Consider the following 21,400-nt stretch of genomic DNA (forward strand, 5'->3'; position numbering starts at 1 on the left):
GTTTTAAAGATAATGTCGTTCAAATGTCCCCCATGGCGCTGTTAAATCCGAGGTCTAATTTTCATTAATTCTTGCATTAGACGAGCAAAGTAGGGTAAAAAAATTTACTACCATGGCAACACCAACGAAATTTCCATTTTGTTTCTTCGACAATCTGACAGATGGAAAAATAATTCAATTTTTAAGTAATGCATTTGCTACGTAAATATTCGTTTGCTAATTACACATGAAATGTGATACCATCCTGTTTCTTTAAGATCCTAGCAATATTTCTACACTTTAAAAGGACACAACACGGCATAGTTGAATTCAAATCAGGAATTGCGTACTGAGCGACGTCTACAAAGAAACTAATGGGTCAAATCGTAAACCTACTCATTTATGAGTAGTTAAGTTGCCTTCTGTTTGATGTGCGTATGCATTTTCTGGACAATTCTTTATTCTATGGCAAAGACACTATTTTTATTTGTGTCAGTTTGCACATTTGAATGCATTGTTTTGAAAACTTTATGATAACTTGTGTAAACACAATTAAACAAAACCTACATATTAATGATTTTAATCGACTGTGCATGGCAATACATCACTAGAGCCAAAAAGCCAAAAATCTAGTACAAGCAACTGCTGGAACAGTTTCACAAAAGTAAATTAAACTGTTACTTGTTACAAGGTACGCAGCTACAAACCATTATTTAAGACAGAGTTTAATGCATCATGACTAGTTTATTATTTTAATTGGGGGGGGGGTGATGACCAAAGTTTTACCACACTGATCTAAGAACTGTTATAACTTTTTTTTTAAAAGAAACATTAATTTTATATCCTGACTAGTTTTTCTTATAAATAAATAAATAATTGTTTCATTTTATTTTACCACCTCCAGTACCTACCTAATATTGTATTTTAGTGTGATTTTTAAAATAAAGACAGATGATCAATATATGTATTTTATTGGGCCTTACTTATGCATTTGGCATAAAATTAGGCCTAGGCATAGTGGCACAATAAGGATTGGAATACCAGCCTTTTTTATTGGTACAATAATGAACGTATTCCCATCTTCATTTTACCACTTTACATCGATCAGCATAGAACAAACTATGGCCTTATTTCTCCAATGACCTCGTATTGTTAACTCGACAAGATCTTTACTTTTTTGGTTTAAGTTTACAACAATTTAAACGAGCACAAAATAAATAGTCCAGATCTTGTCTTGATGTCATGTTTGTCAATGCTTCTTTTCTTTTTTTTAAATGTTTTTAATTATTATTTTATTGTAATATCTAAACCCTTTATATTGTAAACATGGACAATGTCCGTTAATAAATAAATAAATAAATCAATAAATAAGTAGGGTCCATCATGTCTTCTTTTACTCAAAAATTTGTTTCGTTTTCCAGCTGAGTAATTAAATTATTGTTTAATAAAATTATAATTGTTATCAAAAATTCATTTATTTACCAATGTAAACATCTACATCATTAATGTTATCATTATAAGCTGAGATAAGAAGCTTCAGCAAATCTGGTTGTTTTTCAAATAGTTTAGGATTTATATCTGTCCACTGCTTGTGCCTTGGTAACTTGAAGTACGCTCTGTAAGGAATAAATTACAAACATTATTTATTATTTATTATTCAGTGTTAATTGATATAATGTTCTGTGATACATAATGCATAGAATAGGTACAAGATGCTTCATGCTATGGCAAGTCAGATACATTCTCTCAAATGACACGTCTGACAATGAACTTGATACAGACATGAATAAAACACGAATATATTATTAAGATATATTATATAGTATTATATTTTGTGAGCAGCACCTTTGTATGCTAATAATGTGATTGTTACCATTATTTTGTAAAGGAACGCGAAACAGCTTAGAGAATTTAAGTGACTAATTAAATCCACCATGACGGTGTCATGGTTCATCGCTTTGACATCCAACGAATAATTAATGACTTTTTAGTGTGATTGTATACAAATCCAGACTGATGCTAAAATTAAATTTATTTTTAGATATTTAAAACTAACTTTTTATATGCAAATAAATTAAGCAGAGCGCATCATAATCTAAGCTTAACCCAAGGTGCACAGTTTACACTTGCGCTATGCACGCAGGCACAAGGTATCAGACCTTACTATCGGTTTATAGTCCCGTGGCTAGTGTTGCGGACTCACAGATCAGAAGTTTGAGGTTCGAACCCCACTCTACTCCAATTTGATTCTCATTTTCTAACAGTGATTAATTTACTACTCTACATAAAGTTTATATTTAAGCACTAACTTTGTAGTTATTCAATATAATAAAATAAATAAAACAACTTTAACCACAATTTTTTTTTCCACCGACCGGTTTCAAAGCAAACAAGCTTCTTCGTCAAGGTTTACGTAACTAATGAATAAATTAATATTTAATTTTTATTATTTTAACTAAATACTACACGTGGATCCAATAAATCAAGTCTTTTTTTCCTCCTAAAGGTGGTAGTTTGATATCAATACTTTCGAAGCTAGACAGGAGAGAACTAAAAGAAATATAGACAATTCAGAAATCTTAGAAATTAAAAAAGCGATTCACAATAAGAAAAAAAAAATAATCAAATAAACAATATTTCTTTTTGTCTTCTCCTGTCTAGCTTCGAAAATATTGATATTAAATTACCACCCTTGTAAGGAAAAAAAGACTTAATTTATTGCGCCCACGTGTAGTATTTAGTTAACATGATAAACATAAAATAAGAATTAATTCATGAGTTACGTAAACCTTGACGAAGAAGCTTGTTTGCTTTGAAACTGATGGGTCGAAAAAAAAAATAGTGGTTGAAAACAAAGTTGTTTTGTTTGTTTTATTAATTTACTACTCATTGAAAATTTCCCAACAAATTGAAATATTTGGGTAAATCTTAAGAACGCACATATTAAAAAAATAGATTAAATGTATAAACAATTGTTACAATATGCAAATTATAAAGTAAATGTCAGTTCAGTCCATTCAAAATATCAATTAACCTTTGCTTATGTGTGAGTGATCAAACGTTTTCATTTAAAATTATGATGTTATGTAACACAAATGAAATTTGTATGTTTACTTAGTTCACTGACAGGCACTAACACATTAACATAGGGTTATTAAACATTCGAAAGCACTGTATATAGAAGATTCATGGACAAAGGGTAGACATGATTAGGATTGCTGATGACATCGCTTTGATTACCGAAAGTGAAAAGAAACTTAAGGAAACACAAGAAAAATATCCCGGAGAGTGACAAAACGAAGTTAATAGCCGTGGGCCAAAACGAGCAGCAAAAAAGAGTATTGTTTCAAAAGAGGAATAACTTGCTAGATTTCTATTTTAGAGGCTTGTCAGCAGATGGTAAAGAGAGGACATGGAAGAAAATTATGAAAAATACACCACAACACCCAGACCAATAAGGAAAAAATCTTTCTTGAATTTCTTTCTTGCAATTGGCGAGAATCGAACCATCGAATCAAATGATGTCAGGAGTTTCACTACAGAATGCAAAGGAGTTTACCTACCTTAGGAGTAAGATCATTTGGGATGGTCAGTCAACTCTTATACCGGAAAATTATTTTCATTTTTTTGTAGTCAATCAAGGATATTTATATATTAAAAATATTTTGAGGACCAAATAATTCAACCTGCATGTGAATACACTGCATACTACCGATAATAATTTTTGGACTAGAGAAGACAATCGTAACAGTAAGAGTTGCCAAAAATTTGATTGCACCCATGGAACGTCAGATGCTCTGTGTGAGTCTTCGAGATATAATAAGAAACAAAGAGATTAGATGGTGAACCAAAGTTGCTGATGTCATTAACCGTACGGCAAAATTAAACAGGCAGTGGGCAGGACGTATGGCTAGACAGGAGAATATCAGATGGGTGCCATGAATATTGAAGTTGAGGCCCTGGACAAATAAAGAAGTCTTAGAAGACCACCAAAGAGATGGACCGACGACATTGTCCAGATGGCCAGTGGTGCCTGAATTCAGAAGGATCCAGACATAGACGAGGAAAAGGAGGCTTATATTCAACAATGGAGCGAAAAAAGCCAGAGAAGAAGAAGTAAAAGTTACTGGTAATCTGACATTGTTAAATAAAAACTAACCTGAATGAAACCATAGCAAATTAATTTATTAAATTTTACAAAAATTTCAAACCTTGCTGTGTTGTAGTCCGGTAAGCCATTGTCCCTTCCTCTCATTATGTTCAGAGCCCCGAGATCTCTTCTAGAAAACTCCATGGGACCGAATAATTTATCTCTGACATCGGAACACAGGACGGTGTCTTCCTTCTCAGATATTTGAGAAGCCATTCCCATGAGGAACTCTTCTATCGAAGTCTCTGATAGAATGTCCTAAAAAAGCAAAATAGTCGTTTTCATTTCATTTTATGAATATTTTAAGACTATTTCTATTTATAATATAATAAATTAATACATTAAGTGACTTGAGACAAATCTACACAATAAAAGTCCTACTCGATATTCTACCCTCAAATCTTCTTACTATATTTTTATAACTACTTACGTTACTGTCCCACCAGGTAGAACAGAGTCGAATGGCCTTATGTCCCATCGGAGTTTCCCTAAAATGGCATTGGCCATCACGCCTGTAGATACCCGGAGGAATAAGGGTGTGTCCGAAGCGGAACGCTGCAGCAGCAAACACGTGCGACACTCCTGGATGAATATCTCCAGCATAGCCGTCGTATGGAGGTGCCTCTATGCCCAGGAACGCTGGTAGGTACTCGTACATTATGATGTTCTAGAAAGGAAATTAATTTGTGAAAATATAATAGAAAAAAAATGTTTCGTCTCTATTTTATCAGTACACACGCGTACATGCAGCTTTATTGAATTGGGCTCATGATGATTGACACCCATTATGGTTTAAACATTAAATAATAATACTGTTGCATTGCGAACTATTACGATTGTCAAATTAATAGTTAATCTAAAGTTTATTTTTGAAGCACTAACTTTGTGGTTATTCATTATAATAAAATAAATAAAAAAACTTAGTTTTTAACCACTATTTTTTATTTTTCACCGACCGGTTTCAAAGCAAACAAGCTTCTTTGTCAAGGTTTACGTAACTAATGAATTGATTCCCCTCTCCTGGCTTACTTCGAAAATAAGGATATCAAATTACCACCCGTGTAAGAAAAAACCACTTGATTTATTGGGTCTACGTGTAGTATTTAGTGAACATGATAGAAATAAAATAAAAAGGAATCAATTCATTAGTTACGTAAACCTTGACAAAGAAGCTTGTTTGCTATGAAACCGGTCGGTGAAAAATAAAAATTAGTGGTTAAAAACAAAGTTGTTTTGTTTATTTTATTATAATAGTTAATCATTGGAAAATTCGATTTTCAATTGATTGTGTAGTTTCTAAGGGCTAGATAGGCCCTTAAATGATAAATTAGTTTTTTTTTTAAACTTTTAACATTAATTTTTTTATTTATTCATAGAGTCTTTATTCAATAAAATATACAAATTATTACAATATTAATACATTATAAAGAAAACAAAGTATTAAGATATATTTTGTCCCAATAAAATATTCAATAATAGTTTGCCATCGGTTAAACTTTAAAGTTAAGTAATTTTTGCGCTTTTGTAAAAGTTGGTAAAATGGGTGGTTTCACCTTATTTATCTCATAGGTGGGACAGAGCGTTCAAATGTTTAATCACCTTATGTTAATGTGGTTGTGTCTGTCGATGAGTAAAGACAAAATTTGTTTGCGTTAGTAAGCACACTAGGACTGGTATTCCAAACGCTCTCATGGCCGCATTATCTCGCGCATTTATCTCATTTTCACAAAAACGCAATTATTATTATTTAACTTTTTTTTAAATAACTTTTACGACGCCTAAAATTAGAATGGATTTATTTATATTTATTTTATTACAACTTAACTCTTAGATAAAATTCGAGATTACACCATGGGGCTGCCTTAAAGTGTTGATTTGTCGTCCTCGTAGGTCAATGAATAAATAATTATAATAAAGTAATACAATAAAAAATCATTGCACCTTAGGTAATTTTAACGTGCCGTGTGGATTTGTTCCGTCTAAAATGGGCCATTGGGGTATAGCAGGCACAGTACCCGGCAGTAAATAAAGTACATCGGGTTTAAGAAACAGGCTGCCCAATTTGTATAGGGTCGTCTCTGTCGCATGTATCTGGTGTCTGTATGAATGTATGTATGACAAGGGCGACACTCTACAAAGCCGATTAGGCCGGCAGTCTCTTTCTTAAGTCAGATGTGCTATATTTAATGCCGGCTACTGTAGGTACTGGAATCTAATAAAAAAATGAAGGTCAACCGTCTTAACCTTGGAGAAGTGGTAAGTATGGGTGGTTCCAAAAACTTGCACAAATTAATTCGCGCAATACGGTGCGGTGAAACAATTTTTTTTTCTTTTTTTATTGGCAACTCATCCTATGAAGGATGATTTCTGAATGTGGGACAATCTTCTTTATTTTTTATTTGACACTAAGGTTACATTTAATTTATATCTTAGGGGTTGAAATATATCAATTTTCACCTGAAGCGTTGCTATCACAATTCTTCTGGCTCTCTGGAAGACATCTTCATCACTCCAGTCTGGGTGCTGTCTGATGACGCGTTCCGCTACCACATTGTGCCACCGGAAGAAAAGGATACCAAACGAGAGGATGGCAGGGTTTTGGTTCGTCCTTGGGTCGCCCAGTACTGAAATAGTAAAAGGAAATTATAGTTATGTGTCCTGGCGGGTAAGGAATCAGTTCCGTGGATTATGTAGAACAAGAATCCCGTACGAGTGTTTTCGACTTAAGATGAAAATCCAGAGAAGAGAAATAGAGTGGAGATGGGTCTCTCTCGGAAAATCGTGATTGGCGCACTCGCCTACCATGCTTGGGGTCTCGGGTTTGATTCCTGGGGGTGTGAGCGTCAAAAAAAATATTTTTGATATTGGTTCTGCATTGCAATATTTCACTGTCTTTGAACTGCACCTAAAGCGTACTACTGATCACTTTTTAGAGAAACAATGCAAAGATTTTTCCCCTTAAGAGAAAACGCGGTCTTAATTTTCTTCATACAAACGTATTCCCATATTTTCTGCCTGGAATAAGGCAGAATATAGTTTTTTTTTGTTGTGTTTTTTTTTTACACAATATAGATATTTACATTTAACGTGTCTCTATTGTTTTTGTCTTGTTGATAAATTTTTTCTTATGGGAGCTAGGTGTTAAGTAAATAACAGCATTTATTGATACCTTTCCTAGCCGATTACCTTTCTTTCCCATCCTTCCCTTGACATATCCTTATGGTACCTACCTAACATCAAGATAGAAGAAATTCAAAATTAGAAGATTCGGATTTAGTACAAAAACAAAACAACATTTTTGACTTCACATAAAATCGGATAAACAGTGGTTGGAATCGTCGCGCGTCGTGGAAAACATTGTTACATTTTATAGTTCATTTTGTCATCCAGTGCCCGAAATTAAAGAACATTCACATCATATTAAAAGTAGGTATCCATTCCATGTTCCTATCCTTTCTTCAAATATTTCCCCATCACAAAACTGAATGAAATTAGTTTTTCATTTACAGTCCGCCTTTTCGTTATTAAAACTGATATAAATCGTTATCACTAGGAGCATCCAAAAACCGGGGAACGGGGTGGCTTCGGACATGGCAGGGGAAGTCGGACAGTGGCACATCGTTTTGTTTTAAGGTAATCTGTAACGCGAATCACAGTCCTCTTGCATCAGTATGCTCGCAACGGCCTGTCGCTAAGCGGGTATGTTTTGTTTTTTGTTGCTGGTATTGTTATTCATTATAATAATAGCGGGACTGCCGAGTCTCAGCCAATCTTTAATTTTCGTCAAGTGTTTAACAAACTCGTGTTCAGATCAGTACAATATATTTTTATTTTTTTTAATTGATTGGTTTGATTTATAGACTTTTATTCGTTAAATAAATATAAAATAAAAATAAAAATGTCATATTTTGCAAGGTGAAGAGAACATGCCGCAAATATACAAACGGAAGGTTGGAGGACGACCATATCAGCAATATGATTCACAAAATATGGATAAAGGTATTTTGGAAGTACGGGACAAAAAAATATTTGTCAAGTTTTCAGTGCCAAAAGTACTAAGATTTATATAATTCAAACGGTTTTCATTTTTCTTTTAATCAAATAAACCGTGACTTTTTTTATCATTAAAATGTTTTATCCTCACTTTTTTTAACCCCACATGTGTTACGCACAAGATCATTTAAACAAAAAACGAATATTTTGATCATTTAGTGTATGCTGTCCTTACAACTTCAATTGAATTCTTTTTTCAGAGAAAATTTCATAGTCGTCCGAAGTCACCACACTTGTAGTGGCGACTCCGGACACTTTTCGAAAACCAGCAAATAAAAAAATAACATATACAGGGTGTTCGGATTCGAAAATAGAGAGAAGTTGGAGTCGTTTGCTACCTACTCAGCCACAAAGATTTGACCTAGGCCCCAACATTTTTTATATGATTTTTTTGAAATTTTGGAATTTCGTAACTTTCATACATTTAGCTAGTATAACATTTTTTTTTAAAGGCAGATATGATTTTTTTATTTTATTATAATTTTAATGTTTGGTAGGTTCTTTAAAAATTGATATTTGTTCCATGTTATTGCTAGAAACAAAGTTATGGACCCCCAAACATAAAAAATAGTTTTAAAAAAATATTAAAGCTCAGCCTTGCGTTGCATTATAAAAAAAACGAAAAGTGATGGAAGACTTTTAATTTTTTTAAATATCTCTAAAGTATGAGCTTTCTAACGGTATGTAGTTTGCTTCGATAAGGTTTAAAATATATTTAAAAAATTATCTTGTCGACCCGAATCTTCACAAACTTAAAAAATATACGAAAAAGTGTCCGGAGCCACCTCGTTCCCCGGTATACAAATATAATGAATTTTTATATTATTTTAATTATATTAATTCGTATATTACGGTAAACAAATATGATCTACTCTTCATTTATATTCGCACAACATCGTGGAGGCATCATCTGTAAGAGAGTGATAGAAAAACTGTTACATAAAATTTCTTTTAAACCGCATATCCTCTTTAAATAGCTGTGAAAATGTGTTCCAACATCAACGTGAAATAAGCGGTAATTTGTTTTGTACAAGGTTCTTATTTTAAATTAATACCTGTACCTATATTTATTATTCCATAGGCACAATTTCGTGCTCTCGCGAGTTTACCTACCGTAGGACGAATTTTCGTTTTTTTATTTTATTTTACGTTTATTTGATTTATTAAGAATAATTTATCCTTACTAGTATGTTCAATGCCAAGGGAATTATTTCACAGCATTGAAATATCATGTCATTTAGTGACGGCGTAAAAAACCAAAAAAATATCTGTACCTTATAGAATAAAACACGGGAGTCTACTTTATACCGTTTTGAAAATAAAAATGCAGAAATTATCACAATAAGTTTTTTAATACGTAAATAAAACACCGAAGTTCACTTTTGTCTAAAAATTGTTTTTTTGAGTTGAAATGAAAATTTAAAGTCCTCCTTGTTTTAATGCAAAAAAACAGCAGTACCCAGAAGCGCTATTTTAATGTGTAATTTTATTATCAAAATAATAATTACTTCACGTTGAAAGTTCTTTATTGATTGAAATTCTCTCATTTAATTCAAAAGTTATCATATTTTGGAAATCACACAATCACAAAATTTTGTATTCTAAAAATTTTGTTCAATGTGACCCCCGTGGTTTATTTTTTTAAGGTACAGATATCATAATAATGACCACTTAAACCAGCAAAAAACTAGTCAGATCATAAGCTTGAAATTTCGTGTATTTTAATAATTATTTCATATTTGTAGATATATACATATGTATATAGTATGTTCCTATTTAAAGTATCCTTCAACACAAGTCAATATTTTATTGCATGGGTTTTATGTGCATGAAGCAGAGGCGAGAGTTGTTAGTTTTATTAGCAAAAATCCCATTTTTTACTAAGGTTAAGATTTTTTTTAAATTGTAATATATTACTGAAATTCTTAAGCAGTCAGTTTGCAAAAAATAAACACACCAGTCTTTAAGCAAAACGATGGCAGTCAAAGAAAAATAGATAACGATGTTAACAAAATGCAAATCACTGAGGAAATTGTCGCGTGCTAAGCGTCTGAAGCAGCCAGCAATCTTGTCCCATAACCCACATCTAACCATATATTATTATATAATAAAGTGTATAATTAGCATAAGCATATTGTAATAACGATGAATTTAAAATAGCATTAGCAAGTTCTAAATGAAATTAATAGTTGCATTAAGCGATGTAAAGGCTTAATTCTGTGGCTTGGATCTAACAGGGCCAATGTCAGATTTCATTTTTATCTTTGCAACATTTTGTAGATGGTCGATGTCAATTAAAATAATATATTTTATTATTTTATTTACACATACATATTATGTGGTAATGTTTTTTGTTCATATTCATTTCAAACACGTCAAACAGTTCATTATAACGCCACAAAACGGCTAAAGAATTGAAGAACTTGTTTTACAAACCTCATATGTCACAAATCTACATTTTTTTAAGAACAGTGTTTAAATTTAATACCACGATTTCGTTATGCTTTTTATATATGTTTATGTAATAAAATTATATGCATATTTCAAACGCAAAATAAAAATTGTATTTATTTTTAAATATTGAATAAAACGCCATTGTGACATAATACAGAATTAGGAACTTTGTGCACTTAAGTGCAAAATATTAATAAATTGGTATGAATAGTTAAAATAAAAGTTGAACAAAAAATTGCATAGTAGTTGAACTCTTCGTATTTCATCATCATCATTCCCTTTCCACACCTAATGGTGCATAGGGCACTGTATTGGTAAACCAATCGCAGCGTATCTTGATAAAAAAATTGTTATGTGAACGTAAGATGATGAGTCTTACGCTTCAGATACCAGTCCGGGGACTATGAAATATTCTCGTATGAAAACACCCTTTCAAATAAATATTTCAAATTAACCATGTCGGGAGTCGAATTCAAAACCTTTTGCGTGGTAGGCAAACGCGCTGACCGTTACACCATTTAGATTTGTGAAAATATTAAGTAAACACTAACCAAACCACCTTTCAACTGTCAAACATTGAGTGATAGCGGCGCTACATAATGGTAGAAATGCCAATGAAGGGACATTGTTTGCTGTTTTCATACAAATCGATCTTGACAATTTGTTGTTTTCACAAAAACACCGTATTTTTACCGTTAATTTTAGGTATATAAGATTTTTTATTAATATTTGGCTTATGGCTTATGAAAGCCCTAACAGATTGGCATTATTGAGTATTTATTATAAAGTAACGCTTAATCCAAACTATTTTTAATTTACAAAGGTACAATTATGGCATAATCAACAGAGAATAATATCATTGTGAATAATTTTGGACATTTGATGTTTTTAGAACGAGGTCTTCGATTACTCTCCTGTATTGCGATTTACGGCATTGGCCTTTTTAGATCCGAGCTATAGAATTATTGTGTAAGAATATGTTAACATTAAATAGCCAAACGAATTGGTCGTTTTCAAATCTAACAGCGTTAACAGCATTTAATAATATTAGTCGTCAATTTACTGTTTTTAGTTTTGTATGCCGAAAATACTGCAGAAAAGATTTTTCATGCCTGAAAAAACTCTTAAAATACTAAAAAAAGATACCACATGTGAGGGTATTCAAAGGAAGCTTAGAAATCTCCACTGAGCGAGTTACTGAGATAAACAAGTATGAAAAAGACTTTGAAAAAAGAACATTTAAGAGAAGGTAATATGGAAGTCCAGGCATCTACAGGGCTTATGACCTGTCAATGGCTGGTTTAAGTGGCCACTTTACACACTGTGTAACGTTCACCATTCTGCCTATATTTGAACATCCATATTTCTTTAATTCTTCCATTTGTTGATTTTAGATTTGTTGATTTTAGTGACTGGATGTTCAAACATAGGCGAAATGGTGAATATTACACAGTGTGTGAAGTGGCCACTTAAACCAGCCAATGACAGGTCCTAAGCCATGTAAATGCCTAAACTTCCATATTCTCTTATTTAAGGTATTCTCCATCCCTGTTGTTATTTGTTAATCTATGTACATCCATATTCCTTCAATTCTTTCATCTGTTGATGTTTGTGAAGTTAAAGAGCTGAAACCTTTATTTAAGCCCTGTAGATTCCTAGACTTCCATATTACCTTCTCTTAAATGTTCTTCATCTCTGTTGTAATATATTAATATAAACAACTCCCCAAGGAGTTGAATCCAGTCCTTGTCTACAAAATATTGTTTGAAAAAAGAATTGTGAGATTTTTAATTATGCTTCACTAACTCAATGAAGAACGCTCAGTTTGCGGTGTCAACTAGTATAATTTAACGTAGTTATGCATAAAGCAGCCAGGCATAGAAAATTGAAACTGAGATAATAGCTTTTTTGCAAAAATAGTGAATAATTAAATCTATACTTGGTTATAGTGAGAATGTTTTTTTACTTTGACCAGTGATAAAAAAAATAAAAATAATAATAATGGTTTGTTAACAAAAATTACAAATTCTTCATCTACTACATACATACTTATGTAATAGATTTCTCTGGATTATGTCTAGTCTGCCTAACTGGGTACAACCTGTTTTAAGGCAGACATTTTTATGCGAAAATAAACAATAACATGACTACCTACTAGTTGATTTATTATTAAGTTTAAAAAAATATTTATTATTTATTATTTTTAAATGTTTTTTAGTAAGTTTGCTGATTTTTCTCTACCTAAATCCAGTAACCATTTTATTACAAATTTATTTAATTGAATTCGGTCATGATTTTGTAATGTTCGGGTAACATATTGAATATTTAGGGGCCCAGAAACCTGAAAGTTCTTTGCCTTAATTCGGGTACATTAGTTTTTTTTAATAGTGCAAAAAGAATTTAATTACGTATTTGTCCCGTTTTAATGATTTTTTAAGTCTGGCTGACAACACAACTTAAGATGTGCATTTTACAGAAAACAGACAGGTCTAGTAAAACTTTTATGTAAGTTGAGTTGTTATGCATTTATCATATTATTATATATTAATATTAGGGCTCTTAATTGTAAAGACTCAGATGATTAATTTGTTATAATTACTTGTAAAATAATTTTATTACGTGTAAAGGAATTTTGGTAATATTTTAAAGTCCGGCTGACCACATTCAATATTTGAATGAGGTAAAATTCAATTTAATATTGAAGTTCACCTCATTCAAACTTTATATGTGATTAGGTGACATTCTGTATTTAAACGTATTTTTAAATTGTTCCTCCTCCTCCTTTCCTTTTTCCTCTTTCCGCTTTTTTGCCTTTTTCCCATTGAGTAATAGTTTTGATTTAAGGTAATTTATAAACAAATACGTTTATTTCTATTTTTATATATTTTTTACTTTTTTTTTTTTTTTTTCTATTGAATATGTTCTGTAACTTGAATTATAAAAATAAAACTTTTATTATATTGGTTGGTTGGAAGAAATTGCCATTTGGCAATAAGCCCGCCAATGTACAAATAACATTATGTACAAAAAGTTAAATAAATAAATAAATTGTGAACTCAAAAAATTAAAATACATTATATAATTTATCCACTTTAATTTACTTAAGATAACTAGATTTCTGAAGGCATTAATCTTTCCATCAGTATCCATACCGTAAGATTTTTCTAGTGCTGTGGGTGTTTTCTGCTAATTGAAAAATGCCGTTTTTGTGATCAACACTTTTTTCAGAAGGCGAGTATTACAGTTTTTTTTAAATAAAAACGGCCTGCCTGTTTTTAGTAAAACATAGAATTGGCCTTACCGCATCCGATAACACCAATACCTCAAAATTGTGGACTGACTGCTCTCTGCATAACTACGTTAAATTATAATGTGTTTTTGCAAGATTTAGAGACGGTTTTGAATTACGCTATTATTTAGGTTGGTAGATTTTTATGTATAGTTTATTTTGGCATCAATAACTAATTTTCCGTTTTAGGTAGAGATTTCTAACTTTGCTTCTGATATTAATATTATGGGTAAAAAAAATAATTCAATAGTTCCTTGGATTCAGTTTACTGCTTTTTATAATAATGTATGAGAATATAATTATTATCTTACCGGGGTGCTACTTATGAAAACATGTAAATGGCGTATTCGTTTTTTATATGTATATTATTATTTATTTTATTTAGTTCGATGATTAAAATAGTCTAATATATATTTACAACACAATATTTACATCTATACTTGTTCTAACATTATTTATCACTATATATACACCTAATATCCTAATTTATAATATTCACTGTTCAACATATACATCGATAACTGTATGAAAGAACTGAAAGATTTAAGAATGGGAGCAAAAATGAATGGTATAACTGTTAACTGTCTTCTGTATGCGGATGATGCCGTGCTTCTTGCTAGCAGCAAAGAAGACCTTCAATTCTTAGTAACAAAAGTCTACGAGGTATGCAAGAAAAGCGATTTGCTTATGAATGTTGATAAATCGAAAGTGATGGTTTTTGAAAGGGATGAAAATATAACTAAATGTGAGATCAGCGGACACACAACAACAAACGGAGATATTCTGAATCAGGTAGAAGAATTTGTGTACCTGGGAAGTATGTTTACTAGGGACGGAAAGACCGATAAAGATATTGAAAGGAGGGTGAGTGCCGGGAACAGGGTGAACGGTGCACTAAAATCTACTTTGGCAAACAAATGTTTATCGCAGGAGGCTAAACTAGCAGTTCACAACGGAGTTCTAGTTCCAACTCTAATGTATGGGAGCGAAGTATGTAATTGGAAAAATAATGATGAAAGTAGGTTGAATGCTGTCGAAATGCGATCCCTCAGGCGAATGTGTGGTAAACGATGTATGATAGGTGCACAAATGTCGAGATCCGTGAAGTGTGTAAGGCTGAGACATGCATTATTGACAGAATTAAGAAAGGGGTGCTGCGTTGGTTTGGACATGTAGAGCGAATGGACAGCGAAAGAACGACTAAAAGGATCTACGATGCAAATGTTGATGGATGCAGAAAACGAGGAAGACCGAGAAAGACATGGCACGATCAAGTCCATCAAATACTTGAAGATGGACATGTCAAAAGTAGGAATAATCGGCGTGCGTGCATAAGAAGATGTATGAATGTAGAGGAAGCGAGGTCTGTATGCCAAGATAGAGTGTTATGGCGTTCTATCCTCTCTGCCTACCCTTACGGGGAAACGGCGTGATGGTTTGTTGTTGTTGTTGTTGTTCACTGTTTCATATATACATTTTTATTGATTATATTCACTATTTACACTATATATTACCTAATACTTTTTACATTTCCTCAAATAATTGTATTCCCTGGTACATAAAGCAGTTCTGGGACATTGCTATTGATTTCTTTTCCAGTCTTATATTTTTAGATCCTCTAGTTGCATAGTTCCTATGAAAGAACTCATTATTTTTTAGTTTATTTTGAAAATATCTCGGAACAATTCCTTTAATAATTTTGTTTATTTCATTAGCAACATTGAATTTAATTCTTTGATCAATTGTCGTGATATCTAGAAGTTGAATCATTTTCTTAACTTTTGTTCGTCTCCCACATCTTAATATTATCCTCATCGCTTTGTTTTATTTATTTTTATTTTTATTTTCTTTTATTCAGGAAACATACAGTACAGTTACAAAGTTTAATATTTTACACAATTGGACTTAATTCTAATGGACCAGTGAAGTTTCCATATTAAAAAGCAATTAAATCTAATGTTAATTATGAAAGTATAAAAAAGAGAAGGAAAAAGAAAACATAAATGAAAGTTGTTTAAAAATTTAAATTTAAGTGAAAAAAAAAATATATTTTAAGGTTTGTAGTTTGTAGTGAGTATTTACAAATGGAAATAATATTAAAAATGGAGAAAACTTGTAAGAGTAATTAAGAATTAAGAATGGAAATAAAGAATGAAAAACATACTCAGATGTAAAAATAAAATAAAATAGTAATAACATTTTTTTAAAAAAGGAAAAACATAAACACATATTTATTTTAAGGGATTCAAAGAAACGATGAGAAGAATCTTTAAGTGAAATATAAGACAATAAATTTAAATTTAGGTCAATTTAAAAAACATCTTCAAAATTAATGACACATTATAGTAAGAGCAGCAATATATTGATTTTATTAACATATATAATATAAGTAATTAAAAGTAGTTTAAAAGTATAACAAGTATAAAAACATGCCAATGGCAGCAGAGAAAAAAGAAAAAATAAAGAAGGAATAACAAGTATGGCAAGTAATCATTTAAAATTTGAAAAAGCAATATAAGGAGAAGATTTTAAACCAAGAGAAGTCGATAAAATTTCATTAAAGCGATTTTAGAAGTAATACAAAATTTCAAAAGAGAAATTTAATTTATAATAATAATATGAATGTATGTAATTTGAGTGATATAAGAGAAAAAGGGACCAACCGGAGTTTTATTCAAAAGTTTTCAATACACTATTTTTAAATAATTGTAATCCTGTATGATATATATCTATATGGTTAAAAAAGCTGTTAAAAGTGGAACACGATCTGTGTAAAAACGAATTCTGGCAATAGTTCGTATTGACACTAGGTATTCTAAAGGTTGGGTGATTTCGTAGGGCACGTGATGGACAGTTAATTTGAATTTTATTTAGGAGCTGGGACGAATCAGCTAGACTGTTAATAATTTTATAGAGGAATGTGAGGTCCATTAATGTTCTCCTTTTTTCGAGGTTAATCAGTTTGTGAAAACGTCCAGATAAGTCATGATTTGGAAATATAAGAGAGCATCGGAAATTCAAATGTTTTAAAAATTTGTTTTGTACTTTCTCCAGCCTGTCAATATAAGTAATGTATTGTGGATTCCAAACGATAGACGCAAATTCAAGATGGGTTCTTACATAACTATAATAAAGATTTTTTATTGTTAGATCATTTTTAAAAGGCTTAGATACTCGTATAATAAAACCTAACATTTTATATGCTTTTTCAATAATTTTATCAATATGTGATTGAAATGTCATTTTTGAGTCCAGAACTACACCTAGATCTCGTATTTCTTGGACACGGTGCAAGACTGTACCCGATAGAGAATACGAATAATCTATCGGATTTTTTATTCTCGTAAAGGTAATTGTTTTGCATTTAAGCGGATTTAATATGAGCTGATTATTTACACAGTAAGTAGAGAAGTTTTCAAGATCTTCTTGCATATCAAGACAATCTTGTAGGGAAGTAACTTTCTTGTATATTTTTGTGTCATCGGCAAATATTTTGTATTCGGAAAATTTAAAGACGTTACCCATATCATTAATATAAAGAATAAACAATAATGGACCCAAGTGGGATCCCTGGGGTACACCGGACACTGTTTTGTATTATTTGGAGTCTCTTTAGATCTCCTTCATTACTTAAATATAAAATATTGGAGCAATAATCAATGTGGGGAACGATAATACTTTTAAATATCAGCAGAGAGGTTTTAATGTCTAATTTATTCCTTATCCTTCCTAACAGGGATACTTTCTTTGCGACTTTCATACTCGTATAGTCTGCATTTTTTGAAAAAGATAATTTAGAGTCAATCCAAACTCCTAGATATTTGATGCTTTCAACATTCTGATGATAAAATTGTAGCGGATGGTGATCCATATAAAAAGAAGAAAATAAATAAATAATAATGATAGACCAACAATCTCAAATTATGAAAAAGTAAGAACCAATCTTTTAAAAAAAAAAAAAACTAATCTTAATTCTATAAAGGACTTTCAAGGTGATTAGACATGACTGAGCAGAAATATGACGTCGTGTTTGATAAGAAAATGCATTAAAAACAACTGCAACTTTTAAAAGCAGAACAGACATATAAATATAATATTATACCGTTTCATTTATATATATTTAGAAAATAAGTCATATTCCAAAGTACATATTCAACAATAATGTACAACATACGTCAGTGTTCTTTTGGACAACATTTTATAAATCCAGTGAAACTTATTTTCAAAATTTCTGTATGTAATTAGAAAAGCATTTTTTGTTTTGCTATTTTAGTTAGCATGCTATTGAAATGAAAAAAAAATACAGCGATAATTTTTGTCACTATTAAATTACCATAAATCAGAGGACGTTGCTCTCAACCGAAGATAATGGATGTAATTTTGTTAATAACTAATGCTAACCAATTTACATCATGTGAAACAATATTATTTGTGTGGTGGCGATAATTATTAAAAATAATGTAATCGGTTGCTAAAATGAGAGGAATTAATATTTAAAATGTTTTTTATATACCTCTAGGAGTAGGCAGAGAGAATGGAACGCCACTTTAATATGTCTTTGCATAAATACCTCGCATACACATTCTTAGATTTTCTCATGTACGCACGACAGTTATTCAGAATTTGAGTTGTTTATCCTGAAGTATTTGTCGAATTTGGTCGGGTCATTCCTTCAGGTCTTCCTTGTTTTCTGCATCCATCCTTTCGCCGTCCATTCGCTCTACGTGTCCAAAGCAACGCAACGCTCCTTTCTTGATTTATTTTATTTTATTTATTTTATTTTATTTATTTGGATAACCAACAGCTATAATTATCACATATTTATATAACAAAACAAATAACAAATAAGCCAATTACAGGTTTTCACAAGTAGCATCACAGTAAGTTAAAAAAGATTCTCGAACATAAAATGAATAGTAATTAAATGTAAATTTAAAAGAAAAGAAAAAAATACTACGAGTTATTTCGAAAGCAAACGCCGCACGTTATTAAGATTATTTTCAAATAAATCTATGTTAAATGATTTATTAATTACATTAAAATTATTAAAAGTTCGCCATAAATATGAATTTTGCCTATAATTTAGTCGATAATGCTTGTCTCAGCTTTACATAATGCACGGATCTCGACATTTGTGCATCTATCGAACATATTTTTTCCACACAATCTCTTATACAATCGCATTTTTAAAAAAAATCCACAAATAAATATCTCATTGTTTTGTACCCCGGTAATAAAAGTGACACAACTCTAAAAACTCATTTTAAATTCGAGCAGTTACACACAAAACTAAATCGTAAACTAACACATATTATTTATATTTGCTGCATCAGAGAGGTAAAACGTTTTCGAGAAGAGAATATGGAAGTGAAGGCATTTACAGGACTTATGACCCTTCATTGGCTGGTTTAAGCGGCCACTCTACACACTATGTAACATGCACCATTATGCATATGTTTTAACATCCACACCTCAAGTCTTCCATCTGTTCACTTTTGTTACAGAGTTTTTTTGTTTTGTCCTCCCCTTATGGGGATAAAATTCGGATCCTCTGCTTCTGATCACCCACTATGTGGGTGATCAGAGTTTCGTTATTCAAGGCCGTTTTCCCATTGTAAATATTCGTGTTTTTAATTATGTTATGCTTATGTTATGTTATGCTTATGTTATGTTATGCTTATGTTATGTTATGCTGTGTTAAGACCATGTTTTCTATATATTTGTATACGTTTATTAGTGTAAATTGTTTGTGTAAATATATATTTTTTAATAATAAAAAAACAGAGGCATTGAGGGGATCCTGAAGAGTGGGGACCATGTGTTGGGCTCTGTTTATACATCCTCCTCCCCCCTTTTTAATCTGCATAGAGTTTGTATTCCTTAGGAATATTTATAATAACTTTCTTCTGTGCGCAGCTGACAGAAAATCCCTCAGGACTCTATAACAGCTGCGGGAGGGTGGTAGGCTTAAGGACCTCCTTTTAATGTTGACTTTTGTTAAGTAAAAGAGCTGAAACATTCATCATTTGAGTGTGAGTCATTCAAATTCCATATTTTCCTTTATGAAAATTTTTATTATGTTGCAGCAAATTTAGATCTAAACTGCTCTCTAGAGAGGGGATCTAGCCAGTCTACACACATTTTTGACACTGGATTATTGAGGTTTAAGAAATATATACAAGATGCGTTTTTATATTAATATATTCATTTTAACAATAATTCAATATCATAATTGAACGTAGTTATGCAGAAAGCAGCCAGTCATAGAAAAGCGAAACTGAGATTATAGCACCTTAGTGAAAAGGGTGAATAAACAAATTTACACAACAGTTGGAATGTTTTTGACTTTAACACATTTGTTATCCTTATAAACGATGAATGTATTAGTTTTTTCAATAGTACAAACAAGAATACAATTATATGTTTGACTAATTTTAATAATTTTTAAAATTCGTTAAAATTTTTCTAGTGCTGTGGGTGTTTTCTGCAAATTGAGAAATGCCGTTTTTGTGATGGAAACCATATTCAAAAGGTGAATTAAACTATTTTTGTATGAAAACGTTCTTGCTGTTTATAGCAGGATATAGAATTGACATTATTGCACCCGATAACATCAATTTATCATTTTTTCAAAATTGTGGACTGGCTGCTTTCTGCATAACTGCGTTCAATTTATATTGCTTGTTTTATTTCGATGCATTTTTTTAATAATTAGTTTTAGATAAATGAACGAATTTTTAAAAAATAATTTAATTTCAATTATTTGTATTGTTAATTTTGTTCATTCGTGTTTACATGTAATTAATGAAAAATAAATAGTGTCTTGTTTTTGTTTGACTATTTATTTTTAGAAAATAGTACAAACATAGTATTTAAATGTCCTAATACTAACGTATATCTCATTATAATTAAAATGTTTACTAATTATTAAATAATTCACTAAGCGTACATATATTTCTAAACAATATAAATAAACTTTAAAAAAAAACTTCTTTAAGCCAACTCATATACAATTACCTCTTAAGAGCTATCTTATCTGCATATTGAATAATATTTTTCATTGTTTGTAAACCAAAAAAAAATTAAAATGAACGTACTAAAAACATTACATATTATTTGTTCTCAAAAACAAAAGCGCAAGTTCATTTACTGGTGCCATCTAGTTTTTATTTTATTTTGATTTTAAGTCAAAAATTATAGTATAAAATCGACGTTGCTAGTATGAAGCAATAAATAATTTTGCCTTTTTTAAGGGGATGCAAAGTATATCCAGGAACATTTTTGCATACTTAACTAAAATACGTATATAACTCGTTAGTTATATCAAACAAATGGCCAGAAATATACGCAGTTGTACAATCTTTTGTAAAAACCAAAATAAATTATTTTAATAAATCTCCCATTCAGCATAACAGAAAGTTGGAGATTTCTGGTAGTGTACAAAAGAGTGTGTTTCGTTTTTTCTAGGCATCATT

General features: G+C 31.1%; 2 protein-coding genes across 4 annotated transcripts in view; both read right to left on the reverse strand.

Moving 5' to 3' along the window:
- Duox (dual oxidase) overlaps window positions 1–21,400 on the reverse strand; it is a 280,019-nt gene that overhangs the window by 19,141 nt on the left and 239,478 nt on the right. For all 3 annotated transcript variants that reach the window (XM_088225103.1, XM_088225101.1, XM_088225102.1), the window contains exons 8-11: window positions 6,587–6,753; window positions 4,560–4,796; window positions 4,191–4,387; window positions 1,462–1,595 (exon numbers count right to left, since the gene is read on the reverse strand). In XM_088225103.1, the coding sequence (XP_088081229.1) occupies window positions 1,462–1,595; window positions 4,191–4,387; window positions 4,560–4,796; window positions 6,587–6,753 (735 nt within the window). The remainder of the gene's footprint in view (window positions 1–1,461; window positions 1,596–4,190; window positions 4,388–4,559; window positions 4,797–6,586; window positions 6,754–21,400) is intronic.
- The window catches only part of LOC148282413 (uncharacterized), a 190,863-nt gene that overhangs the window by 7,805 nt on the left and 161,658 nt on the right, over window positions 1–21,400 (reverse strand). Inside the window, exon 2 of the mRNA XM_088225128.1 lies at window positions 4,912–4,941. The gene's annotated coding sequence lies outside the window, so the exon portion shown is untranslated. The remainder of the gene's footprint in view (window positions 1–4,911; window positions 4,942–21,400) is intronic.

The sequence above is a fragment of the Micrasema longulum genome, unplaced genomic scaffold (assembly GCF_059751315.1).
Source record: "Micrasema longulum isolate JH-2025_06_02 unplaced genomic scaffold, ASM5975131v1 h1tg000331l, whole genome shotgun sequence".
NCBI classification, from domain to species: Eukaryota; Metazoa; Arthropoda; class Insecta; order Trichoptera; family Brachycentridae; genus Micrasema; species Micrasema longulum.